Here is a 27,739-nt window from a genome sequence, read left to right as displayed (position 1 = left end):
AGTAATTCCTCACCCAGTAACAAACTAACAATGGACTTAGGTGTCAATAACCAAGTGACCTCTGACCTCAATAACAGCACAAAAGAGAATCTCTTCTCGAGTTGTCAAAAACACAATCATGCAATCCCAGAAGGAATTCAACTTACAGCATATATTCGGGATGTAGGTGCTACAACGAAACAAATTGCTGTGATTGCAGCGGCCTTCGACTAACATCCGTCCTCAAAACCTACCGCCTAACATAACAAAACTTGACATGTACAACAACGCTTTAACTGAAATACCTCCGCATTCGTTAAATAAGTACTCACGACTTAGAATATTGCATTTGAATTCAAACAACATTTCAAAGCTGAATGAAAGCTCGTTTTCGGGTCTGGAAAACTTGACGTTTCTCCGACTGGACGATAATTCCCTAGCGATGACCCCTGACACGTTTCCCGTGGGTGTCTTCAAGCCTTTGGTGTCCCTCACGGCCTTGAGGTTGAATAAAAACTTTAACTCGGCGGTAGGAGGGAACAATTTTAGTTACCCAGATTTAGCGCTATCTGACTTGAAAAACTTGAAGGCGCTTTATATGGACGGGCTAACGAATGCGTCGTTCGGAGTGGGATTCAGTAGGATGACGTCATTGGTCAACCTGACCGTAACTGGCTATCTGGATGGATACTGTAATATAATTTGTTTAAGCAACACGACATTCCAGTACCTGGGACACATCAAGGTCCTCAACCTCAGCAACTGCCACCTACACGGAAAGCACATTGACAAGGATGCCTTCACGCCTTTGGTGAGCCTGGAGATGCTGGACATCCACTACAACGAGGACATTGGAATCAAACACCTGCAGCATATCATGCACGGGCTGAGGAACAACACGAACCTGTGGTGGCTGGACGTTAGCACCATCGAGTGGCGCTACTCCACCGGAACTCAAGTCAATGCCAGTCACGTGACCAACCTCCCCAAGTCCTTGACCACTCTCAAGGTCGCGGGGAACAGCATTGAGAAGATAGACAACGACACGTTCGACCATCTCCCCCCAAACTTAACTCTTCTGGACATCGGAAAAAACCGAATCGTGTTCGGGTTTTCCTTGAATTTCTCCCAAAACTGACCAAACTCCAGACTTTACTGATCAACGGTGAAGATTTCCTCTACAACATCCCCACATCATACAAGAAAGAATTCATCGAACATTTTCATTCCCACCGCAAGAGGAGAAGCGTTGGGGATGACAACGCTCTAGTATTCCACCTCCCACCACAACTGTCCCGGATAGAAATGGTTAACGCTGAGTTGCAGTACCGTCTGTCACGGCTGACGATAGACAGCAACAACTCCCTGACAGACCTTGTGTTGGACAGAAACTTTTTGCCTGAGCTGCAAGGTCCGTTCATCGGCTTCAATCATTTGACCACCCTCAGTATCTATTCGAGCTATGTTAGTTCCCTGGAGTGGACGTTTTTCTCCAATTTCCCGCGTTTGGAGAATCTTAACCTCGGCACAAACCTACTTGGGGATTTTTTAAACACTCTTGACGATCCTGTTTTCGCTAATTTGACAAATCTGAAAAAGTTAGATCTTTCTATTAACAACATTCAAAATTTAAGTTATGGTTTATTTATCGGTCTCAACAATCTTACTATTCTAGATCTGTCAAACAATCGTCTTTCGGAATTTAATGTAAAAATCAGTGGGATGAAAAACTTGAGACTGTTAAATCTGAGTCACAATTCGATCTCGTCACTTCCTGATGACGTGATGGAAAGCATTGATTGGCTGATTGACCACCAGATACCTGTTGAGGTGGAGCTGAACAACTGCCCTATTCTTTGCACGTGTCAAAACTTGAAATTCCTAACCTGGATGGTCAAGTCTCCAGCATTTAAGTCGTTCAAGAACTATATCTGTGCTCACGACGACGTGTACGTACGCTTGACCAACGGCTACAACAAAACCGTGGAGCTGCTGAACAAAGAATGCGCATCCAACGAGAAGCTCTTCCTGTTTGTTGTTGCCGCCACGCTGCTCGTGCTGTTTGCTATCGTCGGTCTCATGATCTTCCGCTTCCGGTGGAGCCTGCGGTACCTGTACCACGCGGCGATGCTGAACTTCCATAGACGACACGAGACAAAAGGCAACCAATTTGACTATGACGTTTTTATCTCCTACGCCAACCCGGATGAACTTTTCGTCCTAGAGGTTGTCGAGCCGGGTAAGTCTTTAGGAGAAGATAATGTATCTTTTGGTAATATACATATTAGGGTGTTGAAGTTTCCGTGATAATAAGGTTGTCTATTTGCCGATTACTAATTTTATGGCTATTTCGGTTTAACCCAATTACCTTTGTGTTGATTGTGCTTTGTTTTAAAAAAAAAGTCGAGCTGGGTCATTAGTTACTTATGGTTTCCTTTTTATTTGGTCAGCATAAAAAAATGTTGGAAGTTTATACACGCAATTTTTTTTCTTTAAAATTAATAATCAAGAAATTAAATGACTTACTCTTTGAGTTAAGGTGAATATTACAGTAAAAATACTTTTTAAATCTACTTACTTGAAAGACTTCCTCAATACTTCCATTAATATTGAATTAGCATTATTTTTACACATTATACATGATTTATATTTAGCCAGGGCATTACCTGGCCGGATCAGTTGTTTAGTATTCCAAAAGATTAACAAAACAAAAAAAATAATAAACCTGGAACGATCTACCCTAAACTTTCTCAAATATTCTTATATAAAACAACAGGGGATGGCAACTCGGGATATAGACATGATTTTTAATCCATTTTTAATTACTTAAACTTTTTAAAATAGAACAGAATCTCGTAGAAAAAAAGAATTGCACACCAAGTGAACGCAAAACAAAATTGCACATATTGTCATATTTAATGTATCTGATTTATATGTTCATACTAATACTAACATTTTACCCTACACATCTAATTGTTTTTAAAAAACTATATTATTGCAGATTCGGTGATTTATATATAAACACTAGCCGTCCCGGCCAGGCCCTGCTCTGGCTTCTGTGAAAAACCTTTCTGTTAAAGACCATTACCTGTGTGTTTAGTAATCATCATAAACCCGGCATTGCCCACCCAAACCACAACCAACCAAAACAACAAAACGCAAACATAACGCTAACACAATTACAAATACAAACGAAAACAAAAACCTAACAACAAACCCAACCACAATCACAAACACCAATACAAACACAAAGAAAAAACAAACAAAAAAGCAAACGAAAACAAAAACCTAACAACAAACCCAACCACAACCACAAACACCAATACGAACACAAAGAAAAAAAAACGAAAAAGCAAACGAAAACAAACCAAATCCAAACGCAAAACCAACCACAAACACAAACCCAAAGAAAAAAACACAAACAAAAAAGCAAACGAAAACAAACCAAACCCAAACGCAAAACCAACCACAAACACAAATACAAACACAAACCCAAAGAAAAAAACACAAACGAAAACGAAAAAAGAAAGAACAAAAACGAACCAAATCAAAACGCAACCACTAACGCAAACCCAACCTAAACACAAAGAAAACACTAACGCGAACATAAACGCAAAGTGCTCACAGTCTAGCCCGGGGCAGAATCGCCTGTTTCAGCTTAATAATCGACTACAGTACTCCAACTTATTCATAGTCTTTTGCACTCACTTAAACGAACGTAGGTGCCAAACCAAACCAAATGAACAATTATAATACTCCAAGCTTATTCGTAAAATACCTACAACATTTGCACTTGATCAATCCCCGCTAATTATGTAATTATTTTTTTTCCCAACACCAAAACAAAGTAATAAAAAGTAAATTCTTTTCCATTAATGCAATGTTTTATAAAGGGAAGTAATTGTGTTTTCCTAATTTATCAAAGGGAAGTAAGTGCTAAAGGACTAAATATAAATAATTTTCAGACATAATTAGAATTTTTGTTATTTTTTAAAAATTATGTTTAATGAACATGTCGACAATTATTACTATCAGTTTGAAAAATGAAAATTATTTCCCAGCACTTTAAATAGTAATTTTTTAACTCATAAATTTAGACTATGAGCACGATAATAGTCTAACACTTAAATCCATCGAAGTATGCCAACGACAAACAAACTTATTTTTACATACAGAATTGAGCTATATATAAATATATATATATATATATATAAATATATATATATATATGTAACTAGGGGAAGTTACCAGAGAATAAGAACGCAGTACAGCGCTGTCAACTTTGACACGACTGATGTAATAACGCAGGTGTTGGCTGATAACGATCAGAAAGCCAAGGCGTAGTATCTTGGGAATCGATACGATAAGAACGCAATACGGTCTGTCAACTTTGATGTGACAGGATGCAGATGGCTTATTAAATCGGACTGTACGACAGAAGCGGCGTAATTAACATTCTGATGCAACGATTAGAATCGATTACGATTACGATTATGATAGAACCGAATACGATTACGAATACGAAGGGGATATATAGGAAGGCGACGGCTGAGCTCGCTCTCTCTCTCTCTCGATCAGTCAGTCAGTGAGGCAGTATCAAGTTGGTTATTGAACGGGTTAGCCGTATTGTGTTAAGAAGGACGATAGACATGTGCATTCAGTTATGTGAAGACTAGTGAGGACTGTTGGGGGTCAGTTGATTCAGACTATTATTGTGAAGCATTCCTTTTGATTCATTATATTATTGTGAAGCATTTCTTTGATTCATGTAATAAAAGGATCAATAGCGAACCTGCATCTTCGAGTATCTATACTGTGGTCGATGTTGTGTAGAATGAGTGGTTAGACTCGGTAACATTTGGCGTTGTCGAGCAGAACTCGTTAACATTTGGCACTACAGGCAAATAGTCTCGTTACATTTGGCGCTGCGAGCAGGGTGAATTCAACAAGACTTGCCGCTTGAGGCACCCATAGTCAACCTTGTTCATAACTGTGTTTCGTGTGTGTGTGAATTCGGACATTCAGGAACAGTGAAAATTGAGGAACGAGGAAAATTTTTCATACACACACGGTAAGAAAGAACTCTTTTTTTTTTACTCAAGGAATAAAATGTCTACTCTGGACGAGAAGCAGACCCATATTGTGGTCCTGCCCAGAGAGTCCCACATTAACAAATTTTACGGGGACGGTGATCCAGCTTTAACCAACAGGTTCAGTGAAGAGGTCAAAGCGGCCTGGGCCTCGAGACACATGTCACCAGAGGAAAGATTAAGACTGCTGATGGGCAGTATAGGAGAGACGGTTAGGGCAGAGGTCAAATGCCACGATAAAACCATCCAATCAGATCCAGATAAGGTGCTGGATCTAATTATGGAGACCTTTGGGGAGAGACGGTCGGGATCGCAACTGCTATCGGGGTTCGTAGGCTTAAAGCAGAGAATGGCGGAGAGTGTGATGGAGTATTCACACCGAATGAACAGGGCCTTTGATTCGGTAAAGGGCAAAACACCTGACATTGATGTACGCCTACTGAGGGACCATTTCATCGAGGGGCTAGCAACCCCGATCTTAAGGAGAGAGTTGAAAGAGGAGGTCCACAAAGACCCGCAGTTGACCTTCCTTCAGGTCAGGAACTTAGCGATCCGCAGGTCCGAGGAGGAGGACCAATCGAACTGTTCGGTGGACAAAGTCTCTGTGCCGGAACAGAAACAATTCCCACCCACAGGGACCGGCACGGTAGAAACCATGATGGCTCAACTGTTGGCCCACCTGGATAAGGTTGACCAACGATTGGAGAGGTTAGAAAGCAGGTCAACAGCTGAGAATCAGGAAAAGAACGGGACAAAACAGAGACAGGTTGGACGGCCGCGACCCGCCGGTCCATCGCTCCGGTGGACGGCTGACGGTCGACCAATTTGCTTGTCCTGTTCACAACCCGGACATATGGCACGGTACTGTCAGGGAAACGGTCGTCCTCTATAAGGCAGGGCCAGGCTACAGAGGGGCGAGGTTATGGCCCAAGAAACAAAATGATGGGAGTCTGTCCCGAAATGGTGATTACGATTGGGGACATCGCGGTGAAGGCAATTGTGGATACAGGCTCCCAGGTGACGACAATTACGGAAAATTTTTACACCAAATGGATGAAAGGAAAAGACCATAGGTTGAGGTCTGACACATGCATGCGCCTGACGGCAGCTAATGGACTAACCATTCCATACTGTGGTTATTTTCTGGCGGATGTCGTGGTGGCGGGACATAGGTTGAAGCAGGTTGGGGTGTTCGTTACGAAACACAACCTAGAGACAAATGTGTCAAATATACCTTGCCTGTTGGGCATGAATATTCTTGGCCAGTTGCCAGAATTTCTTACAAATATTGTCGGATCGACCACACCAGGTCGGGGATCCAAGTTGGCCAGGTTTGCCAAGACCAGAGGAAGGATATCAGTCCCGGCAAACACGGTCAAGGCAATCACATTACAAATTGGTGATAGAAGCGTGAATGGTGATGTGATGATAGAACCATGTGGCGCCGCACTGAGGGCAGGCGTCGTGTTACTGCGGACATACACATCAGCGGAGAAGGGACTAGTTCAAGGATTAGTGGCAAATGTTTTGGATGAGGAAATTTTTATACCGCCTAATACTCTGGTAGGAGTACCACAGAACGTCGAGGTACTAAGGTCGGCACAGTGCATCGAACTGAGCAATACCAGCAGTAATGAAGTAACAATTAGGTCGGTCAATGTGACGGCCGAGGTGAAGAAAGAGGATGGCCGATCATATACATTCCCGGAAACTGAGGACCCAAAACTAAATGAATTGCTGAATAAGTACAGGGATATATTTGCCTCGTACGAGGGTGATTTGGGTTACACGGAAGTAATAAAACACCAGATACCCTTACTACAAGACAAGCCGGTGGCGCAACCTTATCGAAGATTACCACCAAGTCACTACTCGGCGGTGAAAGCACACCTGAACGATCTACTAAAAAAGGGAATTATTACAACCAGCACTAGCCGGTATGCGGCACCGATAGTAGTGGTAAAAAAGAAGTCGGGGGAGATAAGACTGTGTTGTGATTACCGGAAATTGAACAATATCACAAGAAGGGATGCATTCCCCTTGCCTCGTATTGATGAATGTCTTGATGCGTTGGGGGGAGCAAGATTTTTTTCTACCTTGGATTTGGCTAGCGGCTACCACCAAGTGGCCATGCACCCCAACGATCAACATAAGACTGCATTTATTTCTCCACTGGGACTGTACGAGTGGACCCGTATGCCGTTTGGTCTAACTAATGCGCCTGCTACATTCCAGCGAGTAATGCAGAGTGCTATGAGTGACTTTCTATTTCAAATAATGTTGGTGTACTTGGATGATATACTGGTTTACTCAAAAACTTGGGAGGACCATCTAAAAAGATTAGAACAAGTGTTTCTCCGTCTTAGGGAGATAGGAGTAAAGCTGAACCCAGACAAATGCGGCTTCGGTCTGAAATCGGTACATTTTTTGGGTTATGTGATTTCGTCGGATGGCATCGCCACTGACCCAGATAAAATTGCAGCTGTTAAAGAATGGAAACAGCCAACAACTACAGTAGAGGTCAGATCATTCTTGGGCTTTGCTTCCTATTATAGAAAATTTGTACCTGGTTTTGCAAAAATTGCCGCACCGTTGCATGACTTGGTAAACAAAATGACAAAGAAACACAGTAAGGAGAAAAAGAAAGGTAAAACACAACTGATAGGTGAATTATGGACTGATGAATGCCTGAACTCGTTTAAGCTCTTGAAAAAGGCTTTGACAGAGACGCCGATATTAGGATACGCGGACTTTGACAAACCATTTCGGCTAGAAATTGACGCCAGCTCTAAAGGTCTGGGAGCTGTGCTATCACAACAACAAAAGCAAGGTTTCAGGGTTATTGCGTATGCCAGTCGAGCTCTGAAGGAATCAGAGAAGAACATGACAAATTACAGCGCCATGAAACTAGAACTTTTGACATTAAAATGGGCTGTGACTGAAAAATTCAGGGACTATCTATTAGGTGCTAAATGTGTGGTATACACTGACAATAACCCCTTGAGTCACCTAAAGACAGCAAAGTTGGGATCCATCGAACAGCGATGGGCAGCAGAATTGGCACTCTTTGACCTGGAGATAAAATATCGCCCGGGGCGGTCCAATGGCAATGCGGACGCTTTATCAAGGAATCCGTACGAGAGACCGGGCGATGAGGAAGAAACGCTGACAGGAATATGTGAGGTCAGAGCGTCAACAGATATCCCTCACGGGGTGCAAGTGATGCAAAACGGGCAGACCGGGGTGGAGCACATATCCACGGAGCCCGGACATATGGACATTAGTGATTTTAATTGCCTTAATCACAAAGAGATAAGAGATGCCCAGAGAACGGATAGTGGCTTACAGCCGCTGTTGAAACACGTCCAGGAACAAAAATTCCCAGGAAGAAGGGAAAGAGAACAATTTGGTCGAGAAACAAAGAAAATACTGAGTCAGTGGGACCGTCTCAGTATAAAGGATGGTGTTCTCATGCGGAGAATTCATGACCAAATAGATGGGACAATACACCAGGTGGTGGTGCCTGGACAGTTACGAGAAGAAGTGCTAAGGTTGGCACATGACAGGGCAGGACACCAGGGTCAGGACAGGACGCACAAAATATTACGACGGAGGTGTTACTGGCCCAATATGGAGATGGAGGTCAAACGCCATTGTGAGGCTTGTGTGAGGTGTCAGCATGCGAAAATGCCAGTTGTCAAAATGAGACAGCCATCAGGACACCTACTAGCGACAAAACCACTAGAGATTGTGGCTATGGACTTTACGTCGTTGGAGCAATCATCGGATGGGACGGAACATGTGTTGGTAATGACTGATGTATTCACCAAATGGACTGTGGCGGTGCCCACACGAGATCAGACTGCCAAAACAGTGGCAAAGGTCCTAATAGAACATTGGTTCATCAAATATGGCATACCAAGACAATTACACTCTGACCAAGGAAGGGCCTTTGAGTCAGAAGTAATTAACCAACTGTGCAGCCACTACGGGATCAACAAATCTAGAACAACCACATTTAATCCGAAAGGAAACGGACAGTGCGAGCGGTTCAACCGCAGCATGCATGATTTGCTGCGTACTCTAGAACCTGAACAGAAAAAACGTTGGCCTGATTTTCTCCCAGAGTTGGTATATCTATACAACTGCACCCCCCATGCCACAACCGGCTTTTCGCCACACATGTTGCTGTTCGGACGGGAGGCTCGACTCCCTCTTGACTTGTTCCTAGGAAAAAAGGAGAGTATGACTGGCTCATACACTGCACTGGAATATGTGAATGAACATATGAGACGAATTAGAGAAATGTACAGGGTAGTACAGGAAAGACTAGAACATGAAGCACGGCGAAGGGAACCGCCGGTACAGACAAAGGACCCGCCACTCAAACTGAACGACAGGGTATTACTGCGTAGCCACCCGTTAGGCAGAAACAAAATCCACGACCTCTGGGGACAGGAGATATGGCAAGTCGTGGAGATGCCTAAAGTAGCAGGTGGCCCCTTTAAGATAAGACCCATCGATCACGCCAAACCGGATCGGTGGGCGAATATTGCTCAATTAAAGAAATATTGTCATAGTCAAGAAGAGCAGTTACACACAAGGAAACCTAAGACAATTAGGGAACCGGAAACTATAACGGAAATTCACATACCCATCCCGGAACCATGTCACCATCAACAGCGCAACAGCGATACACAAGGGGAGGATACCGGCAACAAGGAGGATCCCGGTCCTCCCAGAAGCAGAGACACAGTAGAACAGCAGATAAGTGGTCCGCGGAGAAGTTTGAGAAACAGAAAGAATACGAAATTTTTTGTCAGCAACCATCAATTCTTTCATGGTCGCGCTGGTATGAGAACAGACTGTTCAAAAAAGTCATAAAAGTGAACTGGTGAAGGCACCAAACGAAAAAGGGTGGATGTGAATTCTAGAACTGTTTTGTGTCTGAGGAAGATGATGTAGACACATTTGATATGTGAAATAGGGATAACTGTCAATCTTATACGAATGTGACGACATTGACAGTGAGTGGAACAATACATTTTTTTTTACGGTGGTGCGATTGACTTTGAAGGACTGCACCTGCCAAGCGTTGTTTGTGGTTGATAACACACAAAAAAAGGCAGGGGTGGATGTAACTAGGGGAAGTTACCAGAGAATAAGAACGCAGTACAGCGCTGTCAACTTTGACACGACTGATGTAATAACGCAGGTGTTGGCTGATAACGATCAGAAAGCCAAGGCGTAGTATCTTGGGAAGCGATACGATAAGAACGCAATACGGTCTGTCAACTTTGATGTGACAGGATGCAGATGGCTTATTAAATCGGACTGTACGACAGAAGCGGCGTAATTAACATTCTGATGCAACGATTAGAATCGATTACGATTACGATTATGATAGAACCGAATACGATTACGAATACGAAGGGGATATATAGGAAGGCGACGGCTGAGCTCGCTCTCTCTCTCTCTCGATCAGTCAGTCAGTGAGGCAGTATCAAGTTGGTTATTGAACGGGTTAGCCGTATTGTGTTAAGAAGGACGATAGACATGTGCATTCAGTTATGTGAAGACTAGTGAGGACTGTTGGGGGTCAGTTGATTCAGACTATTATTGTGAAGCATTCCTTTTGATTCATTATATTATTGTGAAGCATTTCTTTGATTCATGTAATAAAAGGATCAATAGCGAACCTGCATCTTCGAGTATCTATACTGTGGTCGATGTTGTGTAGAATGAGTGGTTAGACTCGGTAACATTTGGCGTTGTCGAGCAGAACTCGTTAACATTTGGCACTACAGGCAAATAGTCTCGTTACATATATATATATATATATATATATATATATATATATATATATATATATATATATATATATATATATATATATATATATATACAGCTAACACCACGGTCAGCAAAGCATCTCATCCCATACCACTCCACCTCTACACCATACCACTCCACCTCTACACCATACCACTCCCGTCCATCCGTTCGTCAATTTAAAAAATAAGTTAAAAAGAATTTGTCTATTTAAAAGAACGATTTAAATCAGTTATAAAGTTAATAAAATGTGAAAACATAATGAATTAATTCAGGCTATAATGACTATCTATTTCGTTACATTTTAGGGAATGAATAAATTGTATAATTATAGTAAATGTCGCACACAAAAATATGTCGAAATTCCAAAGATAAATAACTTCCACAGAGCTAGTCAAAAGAGGGGTCAAAGTTCACATCCACGGGCGCAACTTTGTGGCGGGAAACTTTATCGCCTCCAACATCGTGAGCGCCGTCAGCATGTGCCGTAGGACCTTGGTCATCCTGACCGGGAACTTCTGCAAGGGTCACTGGTGTAAATACGAGGTCCAGGTAGGTGGAATTATTATTGTGCTTGCAAGTGCTTTTAAAAATATCTAAACAGTAATTAAAGTTCTAATAGAGAACTAAACGATTAAAACCTTTTCTTTAGAAGCAAATAATAACGTTTAGTTTTTGTTTGCCAGTAAAAAACAATCTATTCTTTACAAAATGCGTTATTTTTAAAAATAAAATGAACTGTTGGATTTAATTTAGGCGTTTAAAAAAAAACAACTGAAATCCGTATCAGATTCAAGACAAGCCTGGCACATTGTTCAGCTCTAAGGGGTGACACCACATGAAAAATGTTTTTCTTTATTATGCGAGTTAATGATAATGTAACAGATTTAATTGTTCACAGTATTTGTACTCTAAACCAAAAAATGTATAAAATCACATTTTGTAGCTCTAGCTGCCCCGAAAGCCATGAAATGTTTAAATTGAACACATTTTCAAAACTCTCTATCTTTGCTCGCTCAATATTCAAAACAAAATCTCAGTTAAGATATTCACTTAGCCATTTATTTTCTAGCTTTTAAAAGGAAATTTTAAATAAGAAAATATACAACAACAAAAAATAAGTAGACGGTTTTACATAAACTTTAATATTTTCTAAGTATTGCAGTAAAATGAAAACACAAAACTTGAAAAGTAGTGTAATGCTTAAAACTTATGCCAAGTTTCACTTTTGTGTGACACTAGGTTAATGGGACCAGTGGCGTATTATACCCCCCCCCATAGACCCCTCGGTATATATATATATATATATATATATATATATATATATATATATATATATATATATATATATATATATATATATATATATATATGAAGGGGGGTTGCAAATCGAAAGGTCGTCCCCGGGTAAAAATTTGAACCCCCCCCCCCCCCCCCCCCCCATGAGACGATCCTGGCTACGCTACTGAATGGGACGACGTGGTCACATAGTAAAAAGATAAAAGTGCAAATTGGTTTATTCTTTTATCTTAGTTTAAGGCGTACTAACCCAGTTTTTTATTAGTATTGCAATCCTAATAAACAGTGTATTTCTCAATAAAAAATTTGTAGGCCGATAATTTTAAAATTATACATGAAAGCGAAATAAAAGTTTAACAAAAAAGTTTAACCGCGTGTTTTGTTTTATCTTGTAACAATTTAACCACCTAGCCCACATCATTAGTTGATAACAGATCGCGAAAAGGTTAGTTATCTGTACCTTAGTACGATTGGTCAGTAGAATTAATGAATCATTTTCCTTTAGTAATCATTTAAACATTTAAGTAAGCCTATATATAGCGGCATTGCCTTGACCGTGGTGGTTGCCTTGACCGTAGTATGACCTTGACCTTTCTGTTTCAGATGGCTAACATGGAGTCGGTCCACGACGGACGTCCGGTGCTGATTTTCCTGGTCAAAGAGAACATGGCGGCCAAGAACCTGGGTGAGCTCATGTCCTTCCTCCGCTGCAACACTTACGTCCCCTACCCGCAGGGGGAGCAACTCTCGGAGCGGGAGATGAAGGCCATGTGGGACAAACTGGCACAGGACCTACGCTAGCTGTCGGACCTCAGCGAGGACATTTATATCTATATTGTCTCATGGAACTGATACGCTGGCTGATAGTTTGGAGCATTCAGGTCTAGATCGTCTCATGGAGGACATTCAGGTCTAGATCGTCTCATGGAGGACATTCAGGTCTAGATCGTCTCATGGAGCTAATACGCTGGCTCATAGTTTGGAGGACATTCATGATGTCCTATTGCTGGCCTTCCAGGATCCGTTACACCACCGTACTTGAATGGCAAATACCTTTGACCTCTAGCTGTAATTTTTTCGTGTGCCGACAGCCATTCTTGCAAGGTTCACACAACAATGTAACTGGATATCATTTATAGCCTCGGGCATATTGCTTCATCAACAGTATAAACGGGTCCTTCAGAGAAAAAATATCGGATTACTAATCAGGTGTATCGTTTTACCACATGCGATACCCATTAAACCAGTGATAACAAAAACAATTAAACTGTTTGGAGTTAAAATCAAAATTGATGTTGTCAAGGAAAATAAAGTTTTTTTCTAAGCTTTGACAACCTTTTGACAGCCGCTTGACCGTTGTGTGATTTCTTATTACGGCATGGTGTCTTGTATTAATCAGGAAAAGGAATTTTTCAATATAGAAAATTCTTTTTCCCCTTAAGAAAACATATTGTAATAAATGCTGTAACTGTATATGTATTTTTTTCTTACTTATTGGTTGCAAATTATTATTTTTATTATTGTTGGTTATAAATCATTTTATTTTTTAATTTAAAAAAGAACGAGAGCCCATTAGTTTTATTGCTTCTTAAAAACATTTCTATATATCTTCCATCAATGAGAGATATGATTTTTTTAAATATATATTTAGAATCAGTCGGTACACATCTTCCTAAGATCCACTCTTTGATGCTTTTCTCTAAACGTGCAGTTTTTCCGTGAGAGTCAAACGGTATGCTTTCTACAAATCTTTTTCATAAACAAAAACAAAAGAACGATTTATCGGAAAAAAAGGTAATCGTAACTTGTTCCTGGAGCTATCACTACCCCATTTGTTTGCAACATCAATTTTCGTTATATCAATGGATACATGTTTTATTTTTGTATTGTGGGAGGAGATTGATTCACAAAATGGCTTTCTGTGTTATTTAACCCATGCTACTTAGATCGGCCACATGAGGTAGACATATTAGAATTGTAAGCTATAACATTAAAAATAATTTCCCCGCATCATCACTATTATAGTTTAACTTATCAACCTTAATGGTTTTTAAACTACTTAATAACTAGTTGTTTGCACCCGTTGAGGAAAAGTTGCAACGGGGCCTATTCTGCTAATTTTCTTTTATAACATTTTGACCCTTCTATTTTGAAATATGGCCTGCAGATATGTAAACCATAGCTCTATTCGGGTCTTTATCTGAATCTTAAATTCCAAACTAACTCAGTATTTGAAGAAATGACAAATTTTGACAAAGCTGAAGGTCAAGAACTTGTACACTAACTTCGGTGAGTATGTAAATCTGAAGACAAAATCGTAAGAATATGAGAATTTGTTAAACTGGACACACTATCCTCCAAAATATGAGAGTTAGGAGACACCATCTGCCAGAGCAAAAGAATCACACCATTATTCGGGTAAGTTAAAAAAAAAACCACACCTTTATAATGCGGGAGGATGTTTTTTGTTACACTGTGTAGTATATCACACTGGCATATTTATATCAAAGATTATTATAATAAAAGGAATATGTAGAAAATAATAAATATGTATTCAGTTAATAAGAAACAACGAAGCCTCGCTTCGATATTTTAAATAAAAAAGAGTACCCAAAATGCAACAGTTATAAAAATGTTTACTAATAATATAATCAAATTAAGTACCGGTAGACCAAGTTTATCGTAACTTCGCTTAGGACAAATAGTTACTCATTTGAACAAAAACTAACCAAATGTACGCTTTAAAAAATTACAATTTTACATAGCATATATTTGTCTTGAATTAACAATAGCGGAAGTAATCTTTTTTTGCCGTTCAATAAAAATATTCACATTTGGTTTGGAAAATACTAGCTGGCAAGTAAAAACACGAGAAGATGTTGACATACATACTAGCCCTATTGGAAACGTCATATCATTGTTTTATAATGGGCTTTATCTGTAGGTACTTGGCGTGACATTGCATCTGTGTGTGGTTGACGGTGTGAGGTGTGTAGGGGATCTGCTAGGTTAGTAACATATTTTATTGTTAAGGGCATGGAATTACACCCCTCCCTATGCACTAGTCTATAAGCTGACGCTGTTCTAGAAGGTTTAACTTTATTTTTATCAAGGCGGAAGTGTGTCGTTCTTGCGGATTAGCAACAAGCCAAATCCTAGATTTCAATGACGATACTTTAACCCCAGGAATTTCCTTATCTTCAACTTGGCTCTTAAACAAAAATACCCGAGGCTCTCATATAAGAAAATCCGTGTATGGCTAATAGACACGAGCGTACCATGTCAAAAGTTTTTAAAATTTTGTTTGTGTGGTCTGCGTGCGGGTTCCCTAGGCTTGTAAACTTATGCTGAACTGGATTAGGTAGCACGTACTTCAACGTAGTTTTACATCAACGTAAGATGGAGGTTATTTCATTACTTGAAAGCAAATGTAGTCAATGGAGCATCATTTTTTAAACCAACGGTTGAACAACAATAACAGCAACGGAATTGTGTTTCGTGAATGCCTAAAACGTGTGCTACTTTCTGACCTAAGTATAAAATGTCGCTTTGTCTGAGCTAGGTAAATAAAGACTGACTCTGTACAAGACCATATATGTCAGACGCTTATTTTAACATCAGCTAATAATTAAAGTGCTGTCTAAAATTTGTCTCACTCTCTCCATAACTTTACACATAATTTAAACAAAACCATACAATTGTTTTCACTAAAACTTCTAGCTCCCAGTTATTAGACCAATCGCAGTCATGATAACAAAATTCACTATCTCGTGTTTGCTCCTGGTTTTTTTGACCAATGAAGCGGGAGCATACACTTCACGTCCACCGGACATGACGTCTTCAGTTACTGTTAACGGAAAGTCTGATTCTAAAGATTCCTGGTTAAATGAGAAGTCAACCAAAACAAAAAAAAACAATGTACATCGTATGGCAATCCCATCTAATAACTATGTATCGGTTAACGATGTCATAAAACAAGACGCCGTCCTGACAAAAAAGAAAAGTAATTCCTCACCCAGTCACAAACTAACAATGGACTTAGGTGTCAATAACCAAGTGACCTCTGACCTCAATAACAGCAACAAAAGAGAATCTCTTCTCGAGTTGTCAAAAACACAATCATGCAATCCCAGAAGGAATTCTACCTACTGTATATATTCGGGATGTAGGTGCTACAACGAAACAAATTGCTGTGATTGCAGCGGCCTTCGACTAACATCCGTCCCTCAAAACCTACCGCCTAACATAACAAAACTTGACCTGTACAACAACGCTTTAACTGAAATACCTCCTCATTCGTTAAAAAATTACTCACGACTTAGAATATTGCATTTGAATTCAAACAACATTTCAAAGCTGAATGAAAGCTCGTTTTCGGGTCTGGAAAACTTGACGTTTCTCCGACTGGACGATAATTCCCTAGCGATGACCCCTGACACGTTTCCCGTGGGTGTCTTCAAGCCTTTGGTGTCCCTCACGGCCTTGAGGTTGAATAAAAACTTTAACTCGGCGGTAGGAGGGAACAATTTTAGTTACCCAGATTTAGCGCTATCTGACTTGAAAAACTTGAAAGCGCTTTATATAGATGGGCTGACGAATGCGTCGTTTGGAGTGGGATTCAGTAGGATGACGTCACTGGTCAACTTTACCGTAACTGGCTATCTGGATGGATACTGTAATATAATTTGTTTAAGCAACACGACATTTCAGTACCTGGGACACATCAAGGTCCTCAACCTCAGCAACTGCCACCTACGTGGGGGGCACATTGACAAGGATGCCTTTACGCCTTTGGTGAGCCTGGAGATGTTGGACATCCACTACAACGAGGACATTGGAATCAAACACCTGCAGCATATCATGCACGGGCTGAGGAACAACACGAACCTGTGGTGGCTGGACGTTAGCACCATCGAGTGGCGCTACTCCACCGGAACTCAAGTCAATGCCAGTCACGTGGTCAACCTCCCCAAGTCTTTGACCACTCTCAAGGTCGCGGGGAACAGCATTGAGAAGATAGACAACGATACGTTCGACCATCTCCCCCCAAACTTAACTCTTCTGGACATCGGAAAAAACCGAATCGTGTTCGGGGTTTTCCTTGAATTTCTCCCAAAACTGACCAATCTTCAGACTTTACTGATCAACGGCGAAGACTACCTCTACGATATTCCAACATCCTACAATAAAGAATCCATCAAACATTTTCATTCCCTCCTCAAGAGGAGAAGCGTTGGAGATGACAACGCTCTAGTATTCCACCTCCCACCACAACTGTCCCGGATAGAAATGGTTAACGCTGAGTTGCAGTACCGTCTGTCACGGCTGACGATAGTCAGCAACAACTCCCTGACAGACCTTGTGTTGGACAGAAACTTTTTGCCTGAGCTGCAAGGTCCGTTCATCGGCTTCAATCATTTGACCACCCTCAGTATCTATTCGAGCTATGTTAGTTCCCTGGAGTGGACGTTTTTCTCCAATTTCCCGCGTTTGGAGAATCTTAACCTCGGCACAAACCTACTTGGGGATTTTTTAAACACTCTTGACGATCCTGTTTTCGCTAATTTGACAAATCTAAAAAAGTTAGATCTTTCTATTAACAACATTCAAAATTTAAGTTATGGTTTATTTATCGGTCTCAACAATCTTACTATTCTAGATCTGTCAAACAATCGTCTTTCGGAATTTAATGTAAATATCAGTGGGATGAAAAACTTGAGACTGTTAAATCTGAGTCACAATTCGATCTCGTCACTTCCTGATGACGTGATGGAAAGCATTGATTGGCTGATTGACCACCAGATACCGGTTGAGGTGGAGCTTAACAACTGCCCTATTCTTTGCACGTGTCAAAACTTGAAATTCCTAACCTGGATGGTCAAGTCTCCAGCATTTAAGTCGTTCAAGAGTTATATCTGTGCTCACGACGACGTGTACGTACGCTTGACCAACGGCTACAACAAAACCGTGGAGCTGCTGAACAAAGAATGCGCATCCAACGAGAAGCTCTTCCTGTTTGTTGTTGCCGCCACGCTGCTCGTGCTGTTTGCTCTCGTCGGTCTCATGATCTTCCGCTTCAGGTGGAGCCTGCGGTACCTGTACCACGCGGCGATGCTGAACTTCCATAGACGACACGAGACAAAAGGCAACAAATTTGACTATGACGTTTTTATCTCCTACGCCAACCCGGATGAACTTTTCGTCCTTGAGGTTGTCGAGCCTGGTAAGTCTTAAGGAGAAGATAATGTATCTTTTGGTAATATACATATTAGGGTGTTGAAGTTTCCGTGATAATAAGGTTGTCTATTTGCCGATTACTAATTTTATGGCTATTTCGGTTTAACCCAATTACCTTTGTGTTGGTTGTTCTTTGATTTAAAAAAAAAAGTCGAGCTGGGTCATTAGTTACTTATGGTTTCCTTTTTATTTGGTCAGCATAAAAAAATGTTGGAAGTTTATACACGCAATTTTTTTTCTTTAAAATTAATAATCAAGAAATTAAATGACTTACTCTTTGAGTTAAGGTGAATATTACAGTAAAAATACATTTTAAATCTACTTACTTGAAAGACGTCCCCAATACTTCCATTAATATTGAATTAGCATTATTTTTACACATTATACATGATTTATATTTAGCCAGGGCATTACCTGGCCGGATCAGTTGTTTAGTATTCCAAAAGATTAACAAAAAAAAAAAAAAAAAACCTGGAATGATCTACCCTAAACTTTCTCAAATATTCTTATATAAAACAACAGGGGATGGCAACTCGGGATATAGACATGATTTTTAATCCATTTTTAATTACTTAAACTTTTTAAAATAGAACAGAATCTCGTAAAAAAAAGAACTGCACACCAAGTGAACGCAAAACAAAATTGCACATATTGTCATATTTAATGTATCTGATTTATAATTTCATACTAATACTAACAGTTTACCCTACACATCTAATTGTTTTTAAAAAACTATATTATTGCAGATTCGGTGATTTATATATAAACACTAGCCGTCCCGGCCAGGCCCTGCTCTGGCTTCTGTGAAAAACCTTTCTGTTAAAGATTATTACCTGTGTGTTTAGTAATCATCATAAACCCGGCATTGCCCACCCAAACCACAACCAACCAAAACCTAAACAACAAAACGCAAACATAACGCTAACACAATTACAAATACAAACGAAAACAAAAACCTAACAACAAACCCAACCACAATCACAAACACCAATACAAACACAAAGAAAAAACAAACAAAAAAGCAAACGAAAACAAAAACCTTACAACAAACCCAACCACAACCACAAACACCAATACGAACACAAAGAAAAAACAAACAAAAAAGCAAACGAAAACAAACCAAATCCAAACGCAAAACCAACCACAAACACAAATACAAACACAAACCCAAAGAAAAAAACACAAACGAAAACGAAAAAAGAAAGAACAAAAACGAACCAAATCAAAACGCAACCACTAACGCAAAACCAACCTAAACACAAAGAAAACACTAACGCGAACATAAACGCAAAGTGCTCACAGTCTAGCCCGGGGCAGAATCGCCTGTTTCAGCTTAATAATCGACTACAGTATTCCAACTTATTCATAGTCTTTTGCACTCACTTAAACGAACGTAGGTGCCAAACCAAACCAAATGAACAATTATAATACTCCAAGCGTATTCGTAAAATACCTACAACATTTGCACCTGATCAATCCCCGCTAATTATGTAAATATTTTTTTTCCCAACACCAAAACAAAGTAATAAAAAGTAAATTCTTTTCCACTAATGCAATGTTTAATAAAGGGAAGTAATTGTGTTTTCCTAATTTATCAAAGGGAAGTAAGTGCTAAAGGACTAAATATAAATAATTTTCAGACATAATTAGAATTTTTGTTATTTTTTTAAAATTGTGTTCAATGAACATGCCGACAATTATTACTATCAGTTTGAAAAATGAAAATTATTTCCCAACACTTTAAATAATAATTTTTTAACTCATAAATTTAGACTATGAGCAGGATAATAGTCTAACACTTAAATCCATCAAAGTATGTCAACGACAAACAAACTTATTTCTACATACAGAATTGAGCTTTATTTATTATATATATATATATATATATATATATATATATATATATATATATATATATATATATATATATATATATATATATACAGCTAACACCACGGTCACCAAAGCATCTCATCCCATACCACTCCACCTCTACACCATACCACTCCACCTCTACACCATACCACTCCCGTCCATCCGTTCGTCAATTTAAAAAATAAGTTAAAAAGAATTTGTCTATTTAAAAGAACGATTTAAATCAGTTATAAAGTTAATAAAATGTGAAAACATAATGAATTAATTCAGGCTATAATGACTATCTATTTCGTTACACTTTAGGGAATGAATAAATTTTAAAATTATAGTAAATGTCGCACACAAAAATATGGCGAAATTCCAAAGATAAATAACTTCCACAGAGCTAGTCAAAAGAGGGGTCAAAGTTCACATCCACGGGCGCAACTTTGTGGCGGGAAACTTTATCGCCTCCAACATCGTGAGCGCCGTCAGCATGTGCCGTAGGACCTTGGTCATCCTGACCGGGAACTTCTGCAAGAGTCACTGGTGTAAATACGAGGTCCAGGTAGGTGGAATTATTATTGTGCTTTCAAGTGCTTTTAAAAAATATCCTAACAGTAATTCCAGTTCTAATCTAGAACTAAACGATTAAAACCTTTTCTTTATAAGCAAAAAATAACGTTTAGTTTTGGTTTTGCCAGTAAAAAACAATCTATTCTTAACTAAATGCGATATTTTTAAAAATAAAATGAACTGTTGGATTTAATTTAGGCGTTAATTTAAAAACAACTGAAATCTGTGTCTGATTTAAGACAAGCCTGGCACATTGTCTAGCTCTAAGGGGTGACACCACACGAAAAATGTTTTTCTTTATTATGCGAGATAATGATAATGTAACAGATTTATTTGTTAACAGTATTTATACTCAGATAAAATATAGGCCGTAGTACCTTGTCCACTTCTTGCATTAAACATGCACCCAATCCATAATTTGAAGCATCCGTTACCAGTGTTAGTGTCTTCTCAAAGTTAGGGGCAGTAAGCGTTACTTCATGTTCAAAGTACTGCTTTATTAGCTGTAAAGCATCCTGACATTCTTTAGACCAATTTATTGTTCTACTGCTGTCCTTGGTAATTAGCTGTCTTAGAGGTAGAGTTATATCTGAGTACTTGGGTATGAATTTGCTGTAGAAATTAAATAGACCCAATACACCTTTGACTTCTTTCTTGGTTTTAGGTATTTCTAAGTTGAGAATTTTATTTTTATTTCCGTCAGTAGGTCTAATTTGATTTTTGCCTACTTTGAATCCCAAAAAATCCATTTCTTCATTTGCAAATTTTAACTTTTCAGGTGCAATAGTCGCGCCATGCTCCCTTAATTTTGTTAGTACCTCTCTAACTGACTGCATATGTGTCTTGATATCCTTAGAATGAATACATATGTCATCAACAAAATGTACTACATTCTTTATATCTGCCAGCATTATTCTCATAAATCTGGAGAATGTTGCTGTTGAATTTACTAGGCCAAAAGGCATAACATTCCACTCAAATAATCCTTCATCAGTTGTAAACGCTGTGTAGTGTTTGGATTCCTCATCCATACCTATTTGCCAAAAACCTCGGTTTAAGTCCAGATGAGTGAAAATTGTTGAGTTCCCTATCTCTTCCAATAGTTCATTAGTATCTCTCAGTGGTTCTGCGTCTATTTTCGTGATTTTATTCAAATCTCTATAGTCACAGCAAATTCTTACTTTTCCATTCTTCTTTTTTACTATCACCATTGGTGAAGCTACAGATGAATTTGAGCGTTGTATTTTGTTAGTTTCGATCAAATGATTTAATTCTTTCTTCACTGCTTCTCTGTATGCATAAGGTACTGCATATTGTTTCTTTTTTAAATTAGCATCCTTGTTTAATTCTATGACATGAGTAATCGTTCTTGTGTAGCCAGTATCTTCAGTAATGACATCTTTGAATTCGTTCAATAACTGCTGTAGTTCTTTTCTGTACTTCAGCGGAGTAATTTGCTGGATTTCTTCTTCTGTTTGAATTATGTTCGCTAAGGTAGGTTGTTCCTCTATAATTACTACGCTAGATTGTTCTTCTATTTGACGTTTTGGCAGTTCTTCATCACGACCAACTTCCTCATTTATGTCAGTGTCATGTGTATTAATGTCCTCCATCACCTGAGTTATCTGCTCAGGCATGTTATCGTATTTCCTCAGTAGATCAACATGTACTATCTTTATTGTGCCTTTGATGTCCACAGCATAATCTACTTCGTTCACTTTCTTTTTAATCACAAATGGTCCCTGCCATAATTTGACCCCTTTCCAGGTAGGTAGCCAAACATAGACATTGTCTGTCTCCTTCAATTGCCTGAGGTATCTATTTTTGTTTTTCAATTTTCTCTGTCTACTTGCCTCTCCCTCCGCATTTTGTTGAGCAGATTGTAATCCATATACCATTTTGCTTTTCTTTTCAGTAATGAACTCAAAAGCATCTTGTTCAGTGATTTGAGTGCCAAGTAATCTATCATTTAGCAACGAAAGCGGCCCTCTTGGATTTGATCCAAACATTAATTCAAATGGCGAGTACCCCGTCGCGTCATGCACTGTTCCTCTATAGGCGAACAGTATCGCCGGAATATACTCATTCCACTCCTTAGGATGATCTTCTGTAGCTTTTGCTAGCATTACCTTGAGTGTTTTATTCCACCGTTCACACATACCGTTTGCTTGCGGTCTGTAGATGGTCGAGTGTACCTGAGTGATCTTCAGCAGCTTTGTTAATGCATTAGTCACATTAGAGGTAAATTGTTTGCCGTTGTCTGACAGCAGAGTTTCAGGAAAACCATATCTTGAAAAAATGTCTAATAATGCAGAACATATAGTTTCGGATTTTATATCCCTTAGGGGTATAGCTTCTGGCCATCTGGACGCCATGTCTATTAAAGTTAGAATAAATCTGTGACCTTTTTTTGATGCAATTGGTAGAGGTCCTACTATGTCTATAGCCACTTTCTCAAACACCCTTCCTATTTTATCAGTTGGCTGTATAGGAGCAATATGTTTGCTGTGTAGATGATTTTTAGTTATACATTGCTTGCATTTACCAATGTATCTTTTCACATCCTGATGGATTCCCGGCCAGAACGAGTTGTCAAGGATTCTATTTATAGTTTTCCTGACTCCCATGTGCCCAGCCAAAGGACTATCATGTGCTGTCTCCAAGACTAGACCTTTCAGTGTCTCTGGAATGACTATTTGTGTCCTTTTAATGCTGTTATTCTGAAATATTCTAACCAGTATATCATTTTTTATTTCATAGCAGTGGCCTCTGTACTTTCCTTGTCGTTTATTGATGTTATTCATCAGTTTTTTTGTGACTTCATCCTCTTTTTGTAGCCTTGCCATGTGAATGTAGGATGTTACTACGACACTTTGTTTCTTGACTGTGATTGTACTTATACCACTTGTGACATCATAAGTAACAGTAATACAATGTAGCAACATCACTTTATTGCCTCCACTTCTGACACCATATGTAACAACATGAATTCTTTGTTGTTATTGTGGGTTCTTCAATATACTCACACGAGCAACAGTAGTTGTGAAACAATAACTTTATTTACACTTTGTACAGAGAATTAATAGATCCATAGTAAATCCATGGTCACAAGTGGTATAAGTACAATCACAGTCAAGAAACAAAGTGTCGTAGTAACATCCTACATTCACAGCCACAGTCCTCAGGTTCAAGTTCTAGCACACAACACCCGTTCACCTTTTTGCTCTCCCTTTTATTCACTACTTTCTCTCCCCTTACGTACATGAGCGATCTCACCCAAAAACATGGAAAAACACATGACGATCGCTCAAACAGTCCTTCCGCTAGCCAGGTACTCTTCATTCATGCAACTTCATGTAAAACACAATAATATAAACATATCTAATTATACAGTCTGTGACAGTATACAATCACATTTTGTAGCTCTAGCTGCCACGAAAGCCATGAAATGTTTAAATTGAAAACATTTTTTTAAAACTATGTATCTTTGTTCGCTCAATATTCAAAACAAAATCGCATTTACGATATTCACTTTGATATTTATTTTTTAACTTTTTTATGTATTTTTATATAAGAAAATATACCTAAAAAATAAGTAGACGGTTTTACATAAACTTTAATATTTTCTAAGTATTGCAGTAAAATGAAAACACAAAACTTGAAAAGTAGTGTAATGCTTAAAACTTGTGCAAAGTTTCACTTTTGTGTGACACTAGGTTAATGGGACGGCGTAGTCACATAGTCAAACTTACTAAAGGTTTTTTTTTTCCTTCAAAAAGACAGAAGTGTTAATTACGTGTAAATTGGTTTATTCTTTTATCTTAGTTTAAGGCGTACTAACCCAGTTTTTTATTAGTATTGCAATCACAATAAACAGTGTATTTCTCACTAAAAATGTATAATTTTGAAATTATAAATGAAAGCGAAATAAAAGTAAAAAAAAAAGGTGTAACCGCGTGTTTTGTTTGATCTTTTAACAATTTAACCACCAAGCCCACATCATTAGTCGATAACAGGTCGGGAAAAGTTTTAGTTTTCTAGACCTTAGTACGATAGGTCAATAGTATTAATGAATCCTTTTACTTGTTGTCATTTAAACATTGAAGTAAGCCTTTATATGGCGGCATTGCCTTGACCGTGACGGTTGCGTTGACCGTAGTATGACCTTGACCTTTCTATTTCAGATGGCTAACATGGAGTCGGTCCACGACGGACGTCCGGTGCTGATTTTCCTGGTCAAAGAGAACATGGCGGCCAAGAACCTGGGCGAGCTCATGTCCTTCCTCCGCTGCAACACTTACATCCCCTACCCGCAGGGGGAGCAACTCTCGGAGCGGGAGATGAAGGCCATGTGGGACAAACTGGCACAGGACCTGCGCTAGCTGTAGGACCTCAGCGAGGACATTCAGGTCTAGATCGTCTCATGGAGGACATTCAGGTCTAGATCGTCTCATAAAGGACATTCAGGTCTAGATCGTCTCATGGAACTAATACGCTGGCTGATAGTTTGGAGGACATTCATGATGTCCTATTGCTGGCCTTCCAGGATCCGCTACACCACAGTACTTGAATGGCAAATACCCTTGACCTCTAGCAGTCATTATTTTCGTGTGCCGACAGCCATCCTTGCAAGGTTCACACAACAATGTAACTGGATATCATTTATAGCCTTGGGCATATTGCTTCATCAACCGTATAAACGGGTCCTTCAAAGAAAAATATTGGATTACTAATCAGGCGTATCGTTTTACCACATGCGATGCCCATTAAACCAGTGATAACAAAAACAATTAAACTGTTTGGAGTTTAAATCAAAATCGATGTTATAAAGGAAAACAAAGTGTTTTTTTTAAGCTTTGACAACTTTTTGACAGCCGCTTGACCGTTGTGTGATTTCTTATTACGGCATGGTGTCTTGTATTAATCAGGAAAAGAATTTTTCACTATAGAAAATTCTTTTTCCCCTTAAGAAAACAAATTGTAATAAATGCTGTAACTGTATAAGGTGTATTTTTTTCTTACAAATTGGTTGCAAATTATTATTTTTATTATTGTTGGCTATAAATTATTTTATTTTTTAATTTAAAAAAGAACGAGAGCCCATTAGTTTTATTGCTTCTTAAAAACATTTCTATATATCTTCCATCGATGAGAGATATGATTTTTAAAATATATATTTAGAATCAGTCGGTACAAATCTTCATAAGATCTACTCTTTGATGCTTTTCTATAAAAGTGCAGTTTTTCCGTGTGAGTCAAGCGATATGCTTTCTACAAATCTTTTTCATAAACATAAACAAAAAAACGTTATATCGGAAAAAAATGGTAATCGTAACTTGTTCCTGGAGCTATCCCATTTGTTGCAACATCAATTTTCGTTATATTATTGGATACATGTTTTATTTTTGTATTGTGGTAGGAGATTGACAAATGATTCACAAAATGGCTTCCTGTGTTATTTAACCCATGCTACTTAGATCGGCCACAGGAAGTAGACATATTAGAATTGTAAGATACAACATTAAAAATAATTTCACCGCATCATCACTATTATAGTTTAACTTATCAACCTTAGTGGTTTTTAAACTACTTAATAACTAGTTGTTTCCGCCCGTTGAGGAAAAGCTGCAACGGGGCATAATCTGCTAATTTTCTTTTATAACATTTTGACCCTTCTACTTTGAAATATGACCTGCAGATATGTAAACTATAGCTCTTTTCGGATCTTTATCTGAATCTTAAATTCCAAACTAACTCCGTCTTTGAAGAAATGACAAATTTCGACAAAGCTGAAGGTCAAGAACGTGTACACTAACTTCGGTGAGTATGTAAATCTGAAGACAAAATCGTACAGAATATGAGAATTTGTTAAACTGGAGACACTATCCTCCAAAATATGAGAGTTAGGCGACACCATCTGCCAGAACTAAAGGAATTCTCATCATTATTCAGGTAAATTAAAAAAAAAACAGCACCTTTATGGTGCGGAAGGATGCTTTTTGTTACACGGTGTAGTATATCGCACTGGCATATTTATATCAAAGATTATAATATAAAAGGAATTTGTAGAAAATAATAAATATGTATTCAGTTCATAAGAAACAACGAAGCCTCGCTTCGAAAATAAAAAAAAAAAACAAGAATACCCAAAATTATAAAAAAAATGTTACTAATAATATAATCAAATGAAGTCTATCATTACCAAGTAATCTTTTTTTTTTTTTTTTTTTTTTTTTTTTTGCCGTTTAATAAAAATATTCACATTTGGTTTGGAAAATACTAGCTGGCAAGTACAAACACGAGAAGATGGTGACATACATACTAGCCCTATTGGAAACGTCATATCATTGTTTCATAGTGGGCTTTATCTGTAGGTCATTGGCGTGACAATGCCTCTGTGTGTGGTTGAGGTGTGTGAGGTGTGTAGGGGATCTGCTAGGTATACAGTTAGTAACATATTGTATTGTTAAGGGCATGGAATTACACCCCTCCCTATGCACTAGTCTCTATGCTGTCGCTATTCTAGAAGGTTTAACATTATTTTTATCAAGGCGGAAGTGTGTCGTGCTTGCGGATTAGCAACAAGCCAAATCATAGATTTCAATGACGATACTTTAAACCCCAGGCCTTTCCTTATCTTCAACTTGGCTCTTAAACAAAAATACCAGAGGCTCTTATATAAGAAAATCCGTGTATGGCTAATAGACACAAGCGTACCATGTCAAAAGTTTTTAAAATTTTGTTTGTGTGGTCTGCGTGCGGGTTCCCTAGGCTTGTAAACTTATGCTGAACTGGATTAGTAGCACGTACTTCAACGTAGTTTTACATCAACGCAAGATGGAGGTTTATTTCATTACTTGAAAGCAATGTAG

General features: G+C 38.8%; 3 protein-coding genes across 3 annotated transcripts; all 3 read left to right on the top strand.

Annotated features, from left to right (window-relative positions):
- Positions 1–256: 256 nt before the first annotated feature.
- Positions 257–1,072, top strand: LOC131933587 (toll-like receptor 4; the record flags this gene model as incomplete). Its single annotated transcript, XM_059290296.1, has 1 exon — positions 257–1,072. A coding segment is annotated over exon 1 (816 nt), but the record flags the coding sequence as incomplete, so codon positions are not given.
- Positions 1,073–1,101: 29 nt separating this feature from the next.
- On the top strand, positions 1,102–13,093 carry LOC131933588 (toll-like receptor 4). Its single transcript, XM_059290297.1, has 3 exons — positions 1,102–2,218; positions 11,290–11,453; positions 12,804–13,093. Exons 1-3 carry the CDS (start codon positions 1,285–1,287, stop codon positions 12,999–13,001), a joined length of 1,296 nt encoding a protein of 431 aa, XP_059146280.1. The 5' UTR covers positions 1,102–1,284; the 3' UTR covers positions 13,002–13,093.
- A 3,089-nt stretch (positions 13,094–16,182) lies between these two features.
- LOC131933589 (toll-like receptor 4) lies at positions 16,183–25,865 on the top strand. The gene is made up of 3 exons (XM_059290298.1): positions 16,183–18,423; positions 20,696–20,859; positions 25,052–25,865. The coding sequence occupies exons 1-3, from the start codon at positions 16,233–16,235 to the stop codon at positions 25,247–25,249; spliced, it is 2,553 nt and encodes an 850-aa protein (XP_059146281.1). The 5' UTR covers positions 16,183–16,232; the 3' UTR covers positions 25,250–25,865.
- Positions 25,866–27,739: the final 1,874 nt, after the last annotated feature.

The sequence above is a fragment of the Physella acuta genome, unplaced genomic scaffold (genome assembly GCF_028476545.2).
Source record: "Physella acuta isolate Inbredline_101_S28 unplaced genomic scaffold, ASM2847654v3 ptg002566l, whole genome shotgun sequence".
In the NCBI taxonomy this organism is placed as follows: Eukaryota; Metazoa; Mollusca; class Gastropoda; family Physidae; genus Physella; species Physella acuta.
The sequence above is the reverse complement of the archived record's forward strand: the minus strand, read 5'-3'. Positions and strand labels throughout refer to the sequence as shown.

Excerpts from the sequence above, each read along its gene's own strand:
- LOC131933589 (XM_059290298.1), top strand. The coding sequence starts at position 16,233 with ATGGACTTAGGTGTCAATAACCAAGTGACCTCTGACCTCAATAACAGC. Across the intron at positions 18,424-20,695 it reads CCTTGAGGTTGTCGAGCCTG|AGCTAGTCAAAAGAGGGGTC; the intron begins GTAAGTCTTAAG and ends TAACTTCCACAG. Across the intron at positions 20,860-25,051 it reads GGTGTAAATACGAGGTCCAG|ATGGCTAACATGGAGTCGGT; the intron begins GTAGGTGGAATT and ends TTTCTATTTCAG.
- LOC131933588 (XM_059290297.1), top strand. The coding sequence starts at position 1,285 with ATGGTTAACGCTGAGTTGCAGTACCGTCTGTCACGGCTGACGATAGAC. Across the intron at positions 2,219-11,289 it reads CCTAGAGGTTGTCGAGCCGG|AGCTAGTCAAAAGAGGGGTC; the intron begins GTAAGTCTTTAG and ends TAACTTCCACAG. Across the intron at positions 11,454-12,803 it reads GGTGTAAATACGAGGTCCAG|ATGGCTAACATGGAGTCGGT; the intron begins GTAGGTGGAATT and ends TTTCTGTTTCAG.